Source organism: Paroedura picta, chromosome 7 (assembly GCF_049243985.1).
Source record: "Paroedura picta isolate Pp20150507F chromosome 7, Ppicta_v3.0, whole genome shotgun sequence".
In the NCBI taxonomy this organism is placed as follows: domain Eukaryota; kingdom Metazoa; phylum Chordata; class Lepidosauria; order Squamata; family Gekkonidae; genus Paroedura; species Paroedura picta.
Genome location: NC_135375.1, coordinates 78,850,902 through 78,868,460, shown reverse-complemented (window position 1 = coordinate 78,868,460; position 17,559 = coordinate 78,850,902). Strand labels below are relative to the sequence as shown.

Here is a 17,559-nt window from a genome sequence, read left to right as displayed (position 1 = left end):
ACTTGCAAAATACTGAACTCTTGTACACATGATACACAAAGAATGCTAGCTAGTTTCCTGCAGTTCAGACACACATGCACCCTAACACACAAACACCAAACCTGATCCTTGTCTTTATATCTGTGAGGTTGGAGTTCTTGCTAATAAAGGAGCTTTTCCCATGATGCAGTGTGATAAGGATTGGCCTACATGTAGCCCAGCACGCCACTGCTGATGTTTTCTTGATTAGGTGTCTTATCTTCCATTGAGCTGCATCAGATGAAGGTTGCTGACAGCGTAATGGCAGGGAAAACGTCGGACAGCTCCATAAAATGGCAGCTATGTTATGACATGTCAGCCAGGACTTGGTGGATGGTAAGTTGGTGTGATAACACTTTTTTTTCCTCCTTCCTGAAAGTGTTTCCCCCTTTTTGAACTCCTCCTTCATTGTTAAAATGCACGTGTTGTAAAGTTCCCATCGGCGCAAAAACTTTCAAGTACAAGTTCAGTAGCTCGGTGAATCTCCCTGAGCATCCTAGCAGGTTAGATAAAGTTTCTCGTGTGTTGTGGCAACGTTTTGTAGAAGGGCAGTGGGAGGAATTAAGCTCCCTTTTTGTCTTGGCTGGAAGCAAATAAACAAACAAAACTCCTCATAAAATGTCAGTTTTACTTTGTGCCCAGGCTGGCTGGCTGGCTGGCTGGCTGCGAGGATGTGCATGGGTGAAAAAAGAAAGCAGCAATGTCATCATGTTCTCGGCTAATTGTTCTTGAGTTAGTCCTGAAACAAGCAATCTGCCTATTTATTTTGTTTCCTTGGAATAATTATTTAGAAAGTGCATTGTATCACGTTGTGAACAGCTTCATAATCAGTATGTGATTGTCCCCCACGCTTCTCTTAATTTGGAATCCTCCTCCCTTTCAATGAGGACAGTAACTGGAGCAACTACTGATTAATATGCTGCTTGGCATAATTAAATTTAGTTAATGAAGCTATGCATATTAAGTCCAATTCTTCTTTGTTTGGACGAGAATTATTTGCTTTTTTTGGAGGGGGGATGTCATATTTATACAGCTGCAACTGAAGGAAGAAAACAAAACAAAATATACAGAGGTGAACCCAGAAAGAAAGACAACTTCCCTAGTGTTTTTGAGAGAAGGAGTTTGAAAGTGTCTTTGGACAAAATTGTGGGACCAGGAATGAGCGCTTTGGGAAAGAGAATCTCGTCTCTTCATCAGGGTTTCATGAAATTGCATTCATATGCTCATTTTGTTGACTAGACAATAGTCCCTTGTATGAAATATTTGTGCCATGAATGAAGACCTTCCACTGGCGAACCTTCCATTATGAATATTAATTTCATTCCTGGATTGCTTTGTCTGTCCGTGTATTTTTGCTCCGTTCATTCCTTCCTTGATTGCCTTTGCTTGTTTGTCTGGATAATTATTATGCTTACTGCATGGGCTGTTTTTTTCACAATTAGTACAGTGCAGAGACAATGGGCACTTTATTCAGGGCTGGTGGGTATGAGGAGCACCAGTGGACAGCCCGTCCCAGCGCTTGGACAGAAGGCAGCTCCCTGATCTAAGGGTCTTCATATGCTTCGCCACTTTGCAAGGACTTTATTCTGCTTTTATTATTCTCCCCCCCCCCCCAAAAGGTGGATTTTGCTATGTGCCTTCTGAGGAGATCACATACTAAGGGAGTATTTTAATTTAAAAGACATTTGTTTCACATTGTTTGCTTTCTTTTTGCTGTGCATTTTTAAGAGAGGGAGGAAAATCTCAACTTGTTGAGCATTCGTATGCTGAGTGATCACATTAATTTAGATACACAGAAAAAGGGAGTGATTCAAAGTGGTTTTGTGAGTGTATGTTTTTAATTTGGCATTAGTACTTGTGTGATAACAGATTGCTGTTTAGCGCTTTAATCAGAATTTAGTGCTTGGTGTGTATGTGTGTGTGTGTGCTTGTTATTTAAATGAGCTATTCAAGTAGTTCAGCACAGCACAGAAGGGCATTGTAAAATGTATGTTGTGACAGATTTAATTAAATTTACTGAATGCTCACAGATTTTTTTTAAAAAGTAATATGCCTGTGTTTTAAGCAAGGTTTCTTTAAGGACAGCTTTCCAGTAAGCTGGCATTGCTAAAAGAAAATCAATACTTTCACTCACCAGTATTTTATTAGGAACCATAATCTGTAAAACACAGGTAATTGTATTATCATTGGCTGTTGTATAAAAGTGCTACTGATTGCTAACGTGTGTGTCTTTTCTCAGTCATTATTTATATTAAAGTGAAAAGTGATAACAGGTAATGTTAATTTCAGTTTATATTTTAGTCCTATTCTGTATTTGCTCTAGAATCAGTGAGAAAACTCAAGTTGGTCTTTCTTGTCTGGTAGCAGTTATTAATATTAAACACTTTGGATCATAAGTTATCTTCATAAAGACTTTTCAGAAATATAAATAAATTGTAGTATTTTCTGTGGTGCGTTTACTTGCACGCTTTATGATATTCTATTGTGAACTATTATATGCTGTTATATGTGGGCTTCAGAACTTACAGATTGTATGAAGTAAGTACTGTTCAAATAGTTAGGACTTACTACTGATTGATTAGAACCCCTTGTAAATACATTTCATTTCACTTGAGTAGGATTTCTTTCAAAATAAACAAATAAATTGCACTGGGGAGATATCTGCTGCTCATTTATGTTAGTGTTGTTGCATTGAATGTAATGGGAGTTAAATTGAATTGCCCTATTAAGAAAAATGATTGAAAACTGGAATAACAATAGACATTTTACTTTAAAGAAAAGGTCATTAGCACCATTTTCCCATTTAAACATTGTCTGGGCAGTTAATTTTAAGCAGTTTAAAGATAATGATTTCATGACTGTGAACTATTTTGAAAAGATAACAGATTACTAATTAACTTTTCCCACTTTTCTGTCTGATAATGTAGTGTTGCCAATTAATATTTTCTTTTTATTACTATTTGCCCAAATAGTTTAATTAGCACCATTTGTTCCTCAATGTAATTTAATAAGGAGCAACTAGTGGGAGAAACCCACCTAGTATATCCTTTTCCCTTTTACTTAACACCCTAGACATCAAGGTGAGGGGCAGTATATAAATTGAATCAATAAATAAATTGACAGTTTTTTTACAATAGAATATTTTTGAGACAGCAGTACGGAAGTAAGTCGAAAGAAAAGTAAACTTTGAATAAACTCAAAACAGACCTCTCTTTTAGCTATGTATTCTGGGAAATAATCTATTAAAATTGATTTACTACTTGACATCCAGACAGAATTGTATAATCCTGCTGCATAAATCTTATGTATATGATTTACATCTATGAATGTCATTGCCTGTTATTGGCATTCAGTTTGGTCAACCAGAAGCTGCACCATATACAGCTTCTGTATTTATGGATGTTCTGGCTCAAATAAATAGTGAAGGGTTTTATACTCAAAGTTTGTAATTTGGTATATCATATATTCTAATTCTAAAGAGAGTCAAATATGAGGATACTTGTCTCTAAAGACTGGACTTGTAAACAGAGAAAACAAATATTTCTACAATCCTAAAAATCATACCAGGTTTACCAGAAAATCTGAAATCTTAAAACAAACAAACAAAAAACAACAACAACAACACAAACACATTAGAGGTTAAAACCCCCAGTGATAAAAGAAGTGCCTGTAGCTTTAAGAAAAAGATTCCCTCAGTTGCTAGCCATCCACAACAGGATGAACTGCTGCCAGTAAAAGGCAGGATGGAGGACCTTTTCTAGGGATATTTTGGGCTTTGAGGGAGGACTGATTGGGGCCACTCTGGCAGTTGTTTGGCCTGTGATGTGCCCCTTGACCCATGTCCCTAGTGGCTGGTGAAAGCCGACATTTAGGAGATCTGCATCCCTCTCTGGGAGATTATCAACTTGCCCCTGGCCTCACGAACTTTTCCAGAGAGTTTGAAGGAAGCCGTGGTCAGGCTTCTTTAAAAAAACAACAACACAGCTGTGGATTCATCTGACCCAGCCAACCACCGCCCAGTTTTACATTTACCATTTCTGGGTAAAATAGTTGAGTGCATGGTCATAGAGCAGTTACAGAGTTTCCTGGAAGACATCAGCTCTTGATCCATTCCAGTCTAGTTTCCCACCTGGTCATGGGATAGAGATGGATCTGGTTGCCTTACAGACTGTCTTCATAGACAACTGGATCTGGGTGGGCCAGTGCTGCTGTTACTGTTAGAGCTAATGGCAGCATTCAACATTGTAGATCATGGGCCTACGTGGGGATTCAGGGTGCCACTACGTGGGGATTCAGGGTGCCACTCTTCAGTGGCTGCAATCTTTCCTCCATGGTTTTGGACAGAGGGTGGTACTATGAGAGAACCTCCAAGCAGCTTGCCCTAATACATGAAGGTCTGCAGGGAGCTATTCTCTCTCTTATTTTATTTAACATCTACATATGCCAAGTTAGTCAAGAGTTTTGGGCTGATAACACCCAGCTTCATCTGTTAAGAAGAAGAAGAAGAAGAAGAAGAAGAGTTGGTTCTTATATGCCGCTTTTCCCTACCCGAAGGAGGCTCAAAGCGGCTTACAGTCGCCTTCCCTTTCCTCTCCCCACAACAGACCCCCTGTGAGGTGGGTGAGGCTGAGAGAGCGCTAATATCACTGCCCGGTCAGAACAGTTTCATCAGTGCCGTGGCGAGCCCAAGGTCACCCAGCCGGTTGCATGTGGGGGAGCGCAGAATCGAACCTGGCATGCCAGATTAGAAGTCCGCACTCCTAACCACTACACCAAACTGGCTAATAGATGGCCATGCCTCAGATTCTTTGACCATGTGTTTGGAGGCCATGGTAGATTGGCTGCAGGTGAGTCAGTGCACTCCCAGGTCTTGATGGAGTCCAATTAACAATTTTGGCAACCATCAAGAGCCTGACTGTGATCCTCAAGCTCAGACAACCAAAATCATTGACAGATTTCTGTATCTCTCCCTATTCAAACATCATGATAAATCTTCTTGACTGTCTGAGTCTGAGTTTTTATTTGCTTTACTTTGTTTTATGGTCTAGTTTTATTGTTTTAACTATGCCGAAAAAGGTTTTCAATTTGAATTTGAGTGTGATCCTTTTCATCAAAGGCCCAGGGTCACAAATGTTGCATGCCTAGCATTTTGTCATCTTTGCCAGGTTTGAGAACTAAAACTTTACCTCTAGGCAGCCGACATAGCCATGGTGATCCATGAAATGGTCACCTCCAGGATAGACTACTGTAACTCATTCTATTCAGGGCTGGTTTTGAAACTGCTCCAGAAACTTCAGCTGGTCCAAAACGCATCAGGACTAGGGTTGTGCGATTCGGCCGCTTTGTCGGCCGTTCCCTCCGGGCGCAGCCAGTGCCGCGGGGTGTGTGTGTGTGCCGGCAGCGGCGTGACAGCGGGCACAACCACGCAGGCGCAGAATTCCGCACCTGCGTGGTTGCGCCCACTGTCACGCCGCTGCCGGCACCCCCCCGCGCGGCGCGGCGCTGGCTGCGCCCAGAGGGAACGGCCGACAAAGTGGCTGAATCACACAACCCTAATCAGGACCTAACTGGGACCAAGTGGAGAACACATCGTATAACAGGTGCTCTCCCAGGTGCATTGGCTCCATATTGGAAACTGAATTTGGTTAAACATTCTGGTTATCACCTTTAAAGGTCTAAATGGTCTGGGACCAATGTACCTATGTGCGTCTTCTACTATGTCCTCTCAAAACCATTAAGATCTAACAACCAAAATCTGCTTAGCGTCCTCAGGGCCTTTCAAACCTGGCATTTCATTGAGTCTAGCGACAATGTCTGTTGGGCCCTGAACACCCTCCCATTTAGATAGGCCTACTCTATAAAGTTGCGGACGTAATGTTCACCATGAGAAAGGTTTGCTGTTGCCAGTGTTATGGCTATTATTCTGTTGATATATCATTGTTTATGTATAATTCTGAACTCATATTGTACTGTTACACAATTTATGTTCCCTGTAAACTGCTCTGAGCTGCAAGGGAGAGTGGCATATAAATGCAGGGGAAATAATAAACACAAAAAAACATACATACATACATACATACATACATACATACATACATACATACATACATACATACATACATACATACATACATACATACATACATACATACATACATACATACATACATACATACATACATACTGCTGGCTTCCTTGCCCGAAGCAAATTGCATTGAAGATTGCATTTCTGTCTACCTTTCTCCATTTCCCAGAATAGGAGACAGATCAAGCAGACTAGTATTATTTATTGTTTAAATAATGATAAATTGAATGGATTTTAAAATTTTAAACTTTGTTTACATTATGCAGTATAACTGTATTGTATTTTTAACTTGTGGGAGCCACCCTGAACCTTTGGGGAAGGGTAGGATATAAATACATTAAAAAAAAACCAATTTACTACCCAACTTGCATGCTTCAACCACGCCTGACTGTTCAACACAGTCTTCACACAAATGCCAGTGTGGTGTAGTGGTTAGAATTTCAGACTAGGACCTTGAATTCTTATTCTGCTGCAGAAACTCAGTGGGTGACCTTGGCCCAGTTCCATATTTTCAGCCTAACTTACCCCACAGATGGATGGCTGGATGGCCATTGAGAGCACCTGGAAGCCTCCTGTGAGCTGATGGTCTGCTCCCACACCTGGGCCAGTCATGCCCTCTGCCAGGACTGAGTCCAACCCCCCAAGCTCTGTGCAAGGTGGAAAAAGCAGCATCCAACCAGCCTGAGATGAGGCAGGGGAACAGAATCTGCTCTTCCGGGCCCTGCACAAGGTGAAGGATGTGATGATGCCTGGCTCAGCCTGTTCAAGGCAAGGAAGACAGAAACACCAGTTAACCACCACAGAAACACCAGTTAACCACCATTCACGGAAAGCCAGACACTGGCGCCCAGCCTAATCTAGCCATACTGCACAAGGCAGGGCAGATGGTGGCTCCTAGACTGGCTGAGCCCCACACAAGGGCCATATTTTTTCTGGGCAGAGGGTGTTGTGGGTAGGGAAAGGCAGAAAACTGAAGGGGGTGGGGTGTCCAGTGTGTTAGGCATTTTACACCTTTGGTTTGTATATCTGTGTTGTTGAATGTTAGAATATTGGCTTCTGGTATAACCTATGGTCCAGGACATCAATTTTGATTTACCATTTCAGACTCTGAGATTTTCACATATTTTTATGTGATGAACTTGGAAATTCAGAGTTGACAAGCAGTTTAAGGCTACAGTTTTGTGCATATCAGTAAGTACTCTGGATTCATTGGAACATAATTCCAAATAAACATGCAAAGCAGTGGGCTCGTAATCAGACCATCCAATGACCTACAGTCATGGTTACCAACCTGAAGATCTTCCAGAATTATAACTGGTCTCCAGACTTCAGAGAAGAAGAAAATGGCTGCTTTGGAAGGCAGATTCTACAGCATTATATCCCATGGAGGTCCTCACCAAACAGCCCCAACCTCAAGATCCGCCCCGAAATCTCCAAAAATTTTCAAACCCAGAGTTGGTATCCTTATGCTTCTGGCACGTATATTAAACATTTATAGTAGAGTTACAGAAGGTTGTAATTCTGCTTAGGATGGCTTTTAGCACTTTCAAAATCTTCTGGAACATCTTGAAACTTCTTTTGTGCTATGTACTGCCTTCTAACACTTTTGTATAAGATGCATGTGTTGACACTTTCTCTTTGGTTGCTTTCTGGGGCTTCTTGATACATCTGACCCAGTCAACTACCGCCCGGTTTTGCACCTGCCATTCCTGGGCAAGGTGGTTGAGCATGTAGTAGCAGGACAGTTACAGAGCTTCCTGGATAAAATATTAATTTTTGATCTAATACACAATTTGATTTATAAACATGAGTTGCAGTCCTAGGGAAGGCTTCACTGTTAATTGTGCTAACAGGGCATGTGCCCTCCAATGTATTCTTCAGCTGTGTTGTTATTTCATGTTTTATATGAAATATCAGCTTCTGAGTTTTACAAGTGGAAGTTCCTTTAAAATTAATCTTAGATGCCACCATAGGCATTCTAACCAAGTAAATGGAGCAGGACTGCTCAGCTCTCCCATACTAGTATTTAAAATTAACCATCAGATCCTGCTGCTTGGTCTTTTTAGTGCCAACTTGATGAAGGGTCTTGGGATGTCGTATAATTTCAGGAAACAGTCTACATACTGTTGTCTTGTCATTCAGGGGGATTCCCTGGTGTTGAGGTGCACGAGTATTGATGGCTGTGCAGTGGTATTGCAGTAAAATGGGTTCTCATGGTTTTCTTTGCTTTTGTGGTACAATCTGGTTGGGTTTATTTTTTGTTTTGTTTTGCATGTCCCTTCACTTTCACTGCATACATGTGTCAGGCTTTGTTTGTCTTTCTGCATAGATTAGCTCCATTCAGTGCTCAAATTGTTTTCTATTTGCTGTTTCTCTGGGGGTTTTGAGGGTGCCATTCCCCGGTTTCTCTCCTTTCTTCACTCCCAAAGTGAAGCATAGCGATTCCATCCGTTTTCTCCCCACCTCCTTGCTCCATTTTTTACCCCTTGGAGGCCATCTCTCCACACCCACAGTGTACAGCATGGTGGTCCTCTCCTTATTGGTCAGTTTCAGACAGGACCTGATTTAAAAAAAAAAATTATAGGTAGAGATCATTCTATCTGTAGTTACTGTTGGGTAGCTATTTTAGCAAACCATTAAATCCTCATGGTACTCCCTACTTCATTGGTTTAGAAACTCAATTCCTTTTTTTAAACCAAAATATGTCAAACTTGTTGGTATGATTTGAATACTAGTCTTGGATCGCTGAGAAAAAGAAACTGACAAGGCAAGCGCTAAACGTTTTAACCCAAAATTTAATATGAGGAGCTGGTGGGGAGGTTGGGGGGACAGTCGCGCCCCGTCCCGTGCATAACCGGTGTGCTTTGCGTCTTCCCCCTCCATGTTTTCCATGTGACCCGACATTGCCGTTTTGGCGGCCGTGCATAATGGGCCATAGGCGACGGCGGCAAAACCCAGAGTAACCGATTATGTACGCGGCGATCCGGGCGCCGCTTCTGGTTGCGCCCCGGTCACCCAGAAGCTGCGCTTTCTTCCGCGTTTCACTGATGCGGCTTTTTCAGCGGCATGCACCAAAGCTGCGGCCGATTGCAACCGTCACCGTGCGTTATCCGTGATTTTAGTCACCGCCATTCCTCCCTGAATGTGCGTTATTTCCCCCGTGCATAATGGGTCATACATAGTTTCATACATGCATGGGCTCTTTCTTTCTGCTACAGACCTTGATAACTCCTGGAAAGCCCTTACTTAGGGTCAGGGGCCCTTAAGGAATCCTACGTGATATAGCATGGCCAAATGCATCAAAGGGAAAAAAATGATGGATGTGCCCTCTGCTCTTGCATGGAGCTCGTCATGGCAGGATTATCAGCAAACATGAGTAATCTACATAGTTAGTCTATATTTGCAATTTTTCTGTAATCAGTTTGACAGAGCGTTAAGAATATTTGAATGTGACATTGAACAATTGCTTTAGTTGTATTATAAATACTTTATCAAAATGCAACAGTTGAGAAATGTGGTTTTTTTCACATTCATTTTGGAAGTCCATTGCTAAAAAGCTAACCAAACAATATTTTACTTTAACTGCTTTTTTACTCTAATGGACTTATATATTACTTTGGATGGTACTATAAAGTTAAAATTTCTGATTCTCTGAAAAATAGTGGCCTTTGTATCACAATTAGTCTTACTGTACTGCTCTGCTAGGGGTCCTCTCTACTTCCTTCACTAGTCAATCATTGTCAGGGATGTCCTTTCATTTCATAAATTCTAAGGATTTAAGATGACTGCTTTTATTGTACTGTAACCAACTCTTGTTCATGAACATGCAAAAAATCTCTATGAACCTGTCCTTAAAGACAACTTGGGAACTTCAGTTGATACAGAATGCCATGGTACTACCGTATATACTCGCATATAGGCCGACCCGCATATAAGCCGAGGCGCTTAATTTTACCACCAAATCTCGGCAAATTTATTGACTCGCATATAAGCCGAGGGTGGGAAATGCAGCAGGCTACTGGTAAATTTACAGGGTGGCCTAAGTGCTTAATCCATGCTCAATCATCACAGGTTTTCCCATTCAGCCTCCCTCCCAACAAATACAGAAAAGTCAAGACGATGAACAGCTGCTGGTTTGTGTACCCCACTTTTCACTAACCAAAGGAGTCTCAAAGCAGCTTACAATTGTCTTTCCTTCCTCTCTTGACGCCAGACACCCTGAGAGAGCATTGACAGAACTGCTCTGTGAGAACAGCTCTGATAGAAGAACCAAATAATGCCCCTAGGCCAGCAACCCAGAACAGTAGTACCCAAAGTTGGCAACCTACTACAACACGTACAACAATTACCAAACTGGGGGCTACAGTGCCCCCCAGAACAAAACACTGAAAGAACTGTAAAAATCAACTTTTAAAGAAACACAACCCCAAGAAGAAAAGGCAAACAATGCTTCCCCTCAGATAAAAGAAGAAACACTGAAAAAACTGTAAATCCCAAAGCGGCTTACAGTCGCCTTCCCTTTCCTCTCCCCACAACAGACACCCTGTGAGGTGGGTGAGGCTGAGAGAATCCTGATGTTACTGCTCAGTCAGAACAGCTTTATCAGTGCTCTGGCAAGCCCAAGGTCACCCAGCTGATTGCACGTAGGGGAGCACAGAACCAAACCTGGATTTCAGATTAGAAGTCCATGCTCTTAACCACTACACCAAGCTGGCTCTCTTATCTGCCGTTAGACTGACTTATTTTAGGGATAAATTTTACCTACATTCATTATTTGTCATTTTAGACAGTTTTTTGTTTGTTTGTGCTTGAAGTTAAGAATTTTTGCTGTTTGATTGAATTCTTTCATCATATTTGGTACTCCGCTAACTGAAATTTTCCTCATATCTGTAATTCATCCAGCCCTTCTTCATTATTCTTTTTTTTTACTAGGAATCTTTGTTGTTAGATTAACATTGAGATCTGCAGAACTTCATAACTGCTTCTGTGTGCTCAACCCATCTTTAAACTTACATTTCTTAAGCACCAACACTTCACCCTGAATGGCAAACTTTTTAAATCTGAGGAAAGTTTCAACAGCAGTTTTCCGTACTGCACTGGGATCAGTTGGCTGAAGGGAAATGGTCAAAAATCCCGCTGTTGGACACCCTTGGGTGAAAATATGGATTCTGGTCACAAAACGCCCTGTGATGTAGAGCCTGATATTTATTTAGTTGCAGTCATTTCCTTCAACTGAAGATTTACATTTTAGGGTTGATTCACAGTGTGATGTTCTTTCATGATGTCATATATGTAAGTGAACAACTGCATGAAAAAGACTGATATAACCAGGACAGTACAAGTGGGAATCTGGCATCAATTTTTGTGAATGTGACTGCACTTTTTCCAGTGCCCATAGCCAGCAACCCTTTTTAAATAGCCGCATTCACTGTACTCTTTCCCCTCTTCATCATGGACATCATACACGTAGAGGAATTCTGGCTGTGTGTACAAACCCGTCATGCCACGTGCTCAGGTGCCAATGTTGAGTGGTATTACAGAACAAATGGAAATGCACATAAGTGTTCTTTGTTCTTGATATACCATCGACCTGGCCTTCTGAATCTTTCAGGGACATGGTATAAGGGATACTTGGAAATCAGTATCCTTTCAGATGAGACTGTGACCACTATTTGCCTTTCTTGGGTTTTACTTGCAACAGTTTAAAGCAGTCCCTCACAAAAGATATGAGAATTTCATATTTTGAAATGTTAATAATTACACAATGACCGAGCGACCTTTTAATTTAGGACCATACTCCCTGCTTTGCTTGGGTTGTGATCCCCTGTACACTTACATGGAAGTAAGTCCCATGGGCCACAGTGTAACTTACTTCTGAATAAACATGCACAGGACTGGGCTATTGGAATAGGGGGAATTTACGGCTGGAAAACTGACAGCTATTTGTGTCTGTGTTACTACCAGCCATGCTGGAACATTATTTTAATTGAGTTCAAGTGTGTTTATATTCTTCTTTGAAACATGTTTTGTTTAAAGCCACAGGTTTACATATTAGCTTTATGCCATTAATTAAATTATACATGTAAAAGAGTGTAGCTGTAAATGATAATGGCATGTGTCAGTTTTTAGTAACTAGAAGCCAACTTGAAGTTCAGTGAGTCTATTGATCTTTAGACTTCACAGGATACAAATGTGAGATGTAAACCTTCTGCTGTATGGTTTATGAAGTAAACATATATTAATATGTCATTAGAATTTGTGATTTCATATATTAGCAAATCTTTAGTCTGCTGTATGCAGTGCTGCAGAAATATCTGCTATCTCAAAAATATGTTCTATTTCCCTGTGTTGCTTTTCTTTCATCGATCTATTATGCTTGATCAGATTAAGTTTAGGTATTTTAATAAAGTTAAATCTAGTGTAAAGTAATCAGTGCCATAACTTTTCAGTGGACAGCACTAAAGAGAAATGCTAAACAGATCTGGGATCATCTTCTGATTCCGGTTTGGTGCTTTTGGTGAAAATGAAGTATTGTCTCATAAAAGAAGGCAGGATGCAAAGAACTTTACATTCTTGTAAGTGAAATGCAAGAAGGCACGCACTTTCACACCTGAAAGAATATTGTTTGCTTAGTGATGATCAAACGGTTTTCGTGGCATTTTGAAAAAAAGATGCATGATAGAAATTGGCATGCCCCTGAAAAGAAAATAGGGATTTAAAAATGAGAATTTAGCTTGCATTTAACTACCAGTGATGAAATTCAGAAACCATCTTTCTTTCCTTGACGTGAATTCAAAGTACAAGATGAATAAATAAATAAGGTTGCTAGTAAATCTAGTAATATGTTAAGCCATGTTTGTCTTTTTTATAGTGTCAGGCTCGGTTGTAGTAGCATCCCTGAAGTTTTAATTTAAAAGGACCTGAACTATTTAATGTGATCTATAGCAAGCTTTTTTTTTTTTGGCCAGGGATCATTACATTCCTCAACAGGTGGGGCTACTATTCTTTTCAGCACTTGTGACAATTCTATTAAGGGAAATATTTGATACTCTCCTGTTGGAGTTGACTCACAAACAAATGGCCTGAAATTTCCCTCTTCCAACTTGCATGTGATTTATCAGTTTTTGTACTAGTCTGCATCAGATTCATTTGCAATTAACTTTTTATTTGTGTCTTATATTCAGAGGGTCTAAACATACAGTGACAAATGCAGTGGGGTAAGAGAGGGCTTCCTTTTCCTATCGGCGTCCTACATTTTACCCTCAATAATGAGCTCTCACAGTGTGAGTTCTGGAGATGAGATTAGTTCATGGAAGAATGAGTCAACCTGTATACCGGAAGAATAATTAAATTAAGCAGAAAATAATAACAAGCGAGTTATGGTATTCCACGTGAAATTAGGGCGGGATTGAATCAAGCTGCAAAACTCAACTACACTAATGTGACATTGTGAAGTTATCCCATTTTAAAAATGGTATTTAGTGACAGATAATTTTGGTAGGGTAGAAACAGCATTCAGTACCCAGTTCAGTGCTGCTATATTCTGCAAGCTTCTATGAGCTTCCAGGTATAATTCAAATATTCCATATATAATATTTGCTGGTGACATTCCATCTCTGTCAAATGGCAGGGATTTGCAAACGCACAGATGTAATGGTGGCCAACAGGTATAGGCTTAAAGAATGTGATCTGTTCCTGTGTAATAGGAGGAGAAGCCAAGCGACTGGTTCTTTCCTTAAAATATTTGCCACAATATCCATTGCATTCCACAGAGCAGTTTAAGAAAGAAATTCAAGATTTAGCAGTGGGCCTCACAGTGATGACTGCTTTGTAATGGAACAAATTCAATTACGTGAAATATTAGACTCTACTCTCCCTGCCTCTTCAATCTATTTAGGGAAGTCAAGGGGAAAAAAAAGAAGCCTCTTAACAGATGCCTGGCTGCCTCAGTACAGAGAGGAAAACCATAATTTGTCTGTAATCCCTAATGCAAACAGTTGTTCATTAAGAAACAAAACTAATGTAATCTTGATTATTTGCTCGGATTTTTACTCTATCATGTTGTTTTGTACAGCTGGCAGGCTAATGTAATTTTACTAAGAAACCCAAAGCAATCTGGTACTCAGACAACACCATGCAGATTTAGGTAAATTCAGAATGCAGATTAGCATAATACTAACTAATCAAGAATATCATTTGCATTAATTAGAGTATTGGGACAAGATTGCTTTTTTAAATGGAAGAAAATTGAAAGAGAGATTAAGGGCAGGAGATTATGAACCTAGTTTTTCTGGATGCAAGTATGTAACAGATGATTTCTGCCATAGTACTTAATATTTTAATGTTTAAGTATTAATTAAAGTATTGGGGAAAGATTGTTTCTAATTGGAAGGAAACTGAAAGAGAGATTAAGGACAGAGATTATGAACTGCTTTTGCTTCAGGCAAGTATGCAGCAGATGATTTCTCCTCTAATGCCAAAGAGCTTAAAATGTGTAAAGGATAGGGTGAATAATACATTAAGGAGTTTAGAAGATGTAAAGGTTCTTTTCAGGGTTGGTTTTTCTCAATATAAAATTGTCTATACTTAAATAAAGAGACTATAAATTAATGATCAGTATTTTAAAGCATTTCACCCAAAATCTCTGACTCCTAATTCACCATCAAAACGATGTATCATATTAACACAAACATATATGCTTATCTCTTTAATTTGTTTATGCCAATACAGCAAACTGTCAATGGGATGGATCAGCTGTAATACCAAATCATGATTTGGCACTACCAGCTCATGTACTCCTCCCCGGCCCTTCAGGCAGTTAGTCAATTATTTATTTCCGCTTTACTGCATACCATAGTTTGACATTACATCTGAATATCCAAAACAGAAGGAGTGCCAATGGCTGGCCTTTGTGGCCTTAACAAGACATCCAGTTAAAGGGGGGGGCATTCATTAAGAAGGAGGCTAAGCTTCCCTTGGCAACTTGTTTACCTTTCCTAGGGAGCCACAGACTTACACCATCTGCAGCAGGATATCTAATTGTTTTTGGTGAGAAATGCTTTCTGCAATATGATGGCAATACAGAGCCCCAGAGCAATAGGCCAGAATGAGGTCCAGGAATAAAACCCAAACCGAATAACGTATGTCTTGCAGAATGATGTCTCAGATCTTCTTCACAAAATCAAGGCAAAACTGAAGTCCTAAGCAGCTGCTGGAACAGTTCTGGTTCTCCAGGAAAGATGGAGAGGAAAACCAAACAGATTTCTAATCCATCCTAAATCAATAACCCACTGCAAAAGAGACAGGGACTTCTGTTTGCAATGACTCCCAGGATTTTCCAGAGCCTTGTTAAGCCATCCAACCAGCGAACAAGAAGCAGGTTGGTGCTGGATAGGCACAAGAACAAATGAGGTCAGAAGAACAAGACTAGAGATAATCCTGACAATCACATTTAGATTTTACAAGTATTTCCTGCAATACCACCAAATACATATAACTGAAAGTGGGATTTGATGTACCCTGACACCATTTCTAAGGTGACGTTTCAATATCTAATGTTTTTGGAACAATTGGCTCTATGTGCAGTAAACATTTTATAAGTCTTTTGTGTGTGCATATGTGTGTGTACACTACTCTATTCCTGCTCAGGACCTTAGAAATATTAGAATGTTTTAACATGCTCCTAAGTCCCTATCTTGCATAAAGGTTCATTAGGTATATTTATGGGCTTGGTTAAAATGAAATAAAGATTTAGGATAACCATTGTTAAAATTCTTTGTTTATTAGGAGGTTTTGAAAATATTTAATTCAAAAGCAGCCAGGAGCCAATCAAATGCTAGATTCAGCAAATAGCATTAGATATATTTGGAGTTTGTTAGAAATGTAGTCACAGAAACTCTTGTAGTTTCGAAAAATGTGTGAACCAAAAGAAGCGTGATTGAAAATGACTTGAAAGTGAATTATTGGAAGGAGCCACTGCTGAGTACATATTTTCCCTTAACCACTGCATCTAGGGTAGGCGGTGAGGAATTTTGGGACAGTAAGGGGGGAGCGGTCTGACTCTTTTTGCTGCAGCTGTGTTTTCCTTGAGGGAGACATTCCAAGGTCGTTTGCCATTGCCTGCCTCCGGGTATTAGTGACCCTACACTTCCTTGGTGGTCTCCCCATTGCTGACGGGCCAACCCTGCTTAGTTTCCTGAAGGAAATGACATCTTCAGAAGGTGGACTGGATGGGATCATATTCCTGCTGAGCTCCATCCCAGGCTTCACTCCAGATCTTCACAACTTCTTAACCTGGGGTTGGCAACCCTTCCCCAAAAGTTTCCATTTTTGGCCTGCTGAGAAAGCCTTCCCCTGCTTGCTCCTGTTCATGGGATTTTGATTGCTTGTCCTTCTCCATGTCTCTTTCTCCATTTGTCTTTCCAATGAGGACCCAAAGTGGCTCTATTCATTCATTCATTCATTCATTCATTCATTCATTCATTCATTCATTCATTCATTCATTCATTCATTCACAACAACAACAAGAATTAGTTCTCATATGCCACTTTTCTCTACCAGGAGTCTCAAAGCAGCTTACAATCACTTTCCCTTTCTCTCTCCACAACAGACATCCTGTGAGGTAGCTGAGGCTGAGAGCCCTGATATTAGTGCTTGGTCAGAACAGCTTTATCAGCACTGTGGCAAGCCCAAGGTCACCCAGCTGGTTGCATGTGGAGGAGTATGGAATGCAACCTGACTCGCCAGATTAGAAGTCCTAATCGCTACACCAAATACAAAATATATATATATTTTTTCCAGACTAAAGAATGGCCACTGCACAACAACCAAAAATAATTGTAGGCAATATAGTGTGTTTTGAATTTGCAGTAGATCTTATATCAGGAAAGATGTGCATGTTCATATGTTTGGGGGAAGCACTAGAGATGTGGTCTGACAGCTAAGGGGGCAGCAGCCTGAAAAGGTTTGTAAACCACTGATCGAGGGCAATCAATTTGTGAAATTCCTGAAGATTTGGGAGTGGTCCCAATGGAGCATGGAGTTCAGGAAGGGGAAGGAGATGTGGGGAGGTACTGGCATAGTATCTATCCTATCTATCCCATCTATCTATCTCTGCAGCCTGGGGGTCAGCTGTAATTTTGGGAGATCTTCAGCCCTCTCCCAGGTTGCATCAAGTTCAAGGTTTTGGTACTGACCTTTAAGGCCATTCACAGTCTGGGCCCAGTGTATCTTAAAGGTAAAGGTAAAGGTATCCCCTGTGCAAGCACCGAGTCATGTCTGACCCTTGGGGTGACGCCCTCTAGCGTTTTCATGGCAGACTCAATACGGGGTGGTTTGCCAGTGCCTTCCCCAGTCATGACCGTTTACCCCCCAGCAGCAAGCTGGGTACTCATTTTACCGACCTCGGAAGGATGGAAGGCTGAGTCAACCTTGAGCCGGCTGCTGGGATCGAACTC

General features: G+C 40.6%; 1 protein-coding gene across 4 annotated transcripts in view; it reads left to right on the top strand.

Annotated features, from left to right (window-relative positions):
- Nucleotides 1-229: 229 nt before the first annotated feature.
- Nucleotides 230-17,559, top strand: part of NFIB (nuclear factor I B) — a 340,661-nt gene continuing 323,331 nt past the window's right edge. For all 4 annotated transcript variants that reach the window (XM_077345073.1, XM_077345064.1, XM_077345062.1 and 1 more), the window contains exon 1: nt 230-354. In XM_077345073.1, coding sequence (XP_077201188.1) covers nt 259-354 — 96 coding nt within the window. In that variant the 5' untranslated portion in view covers nt 230-258. The remainder of the gene's footprint in view (nt 355-17,559) is intronic.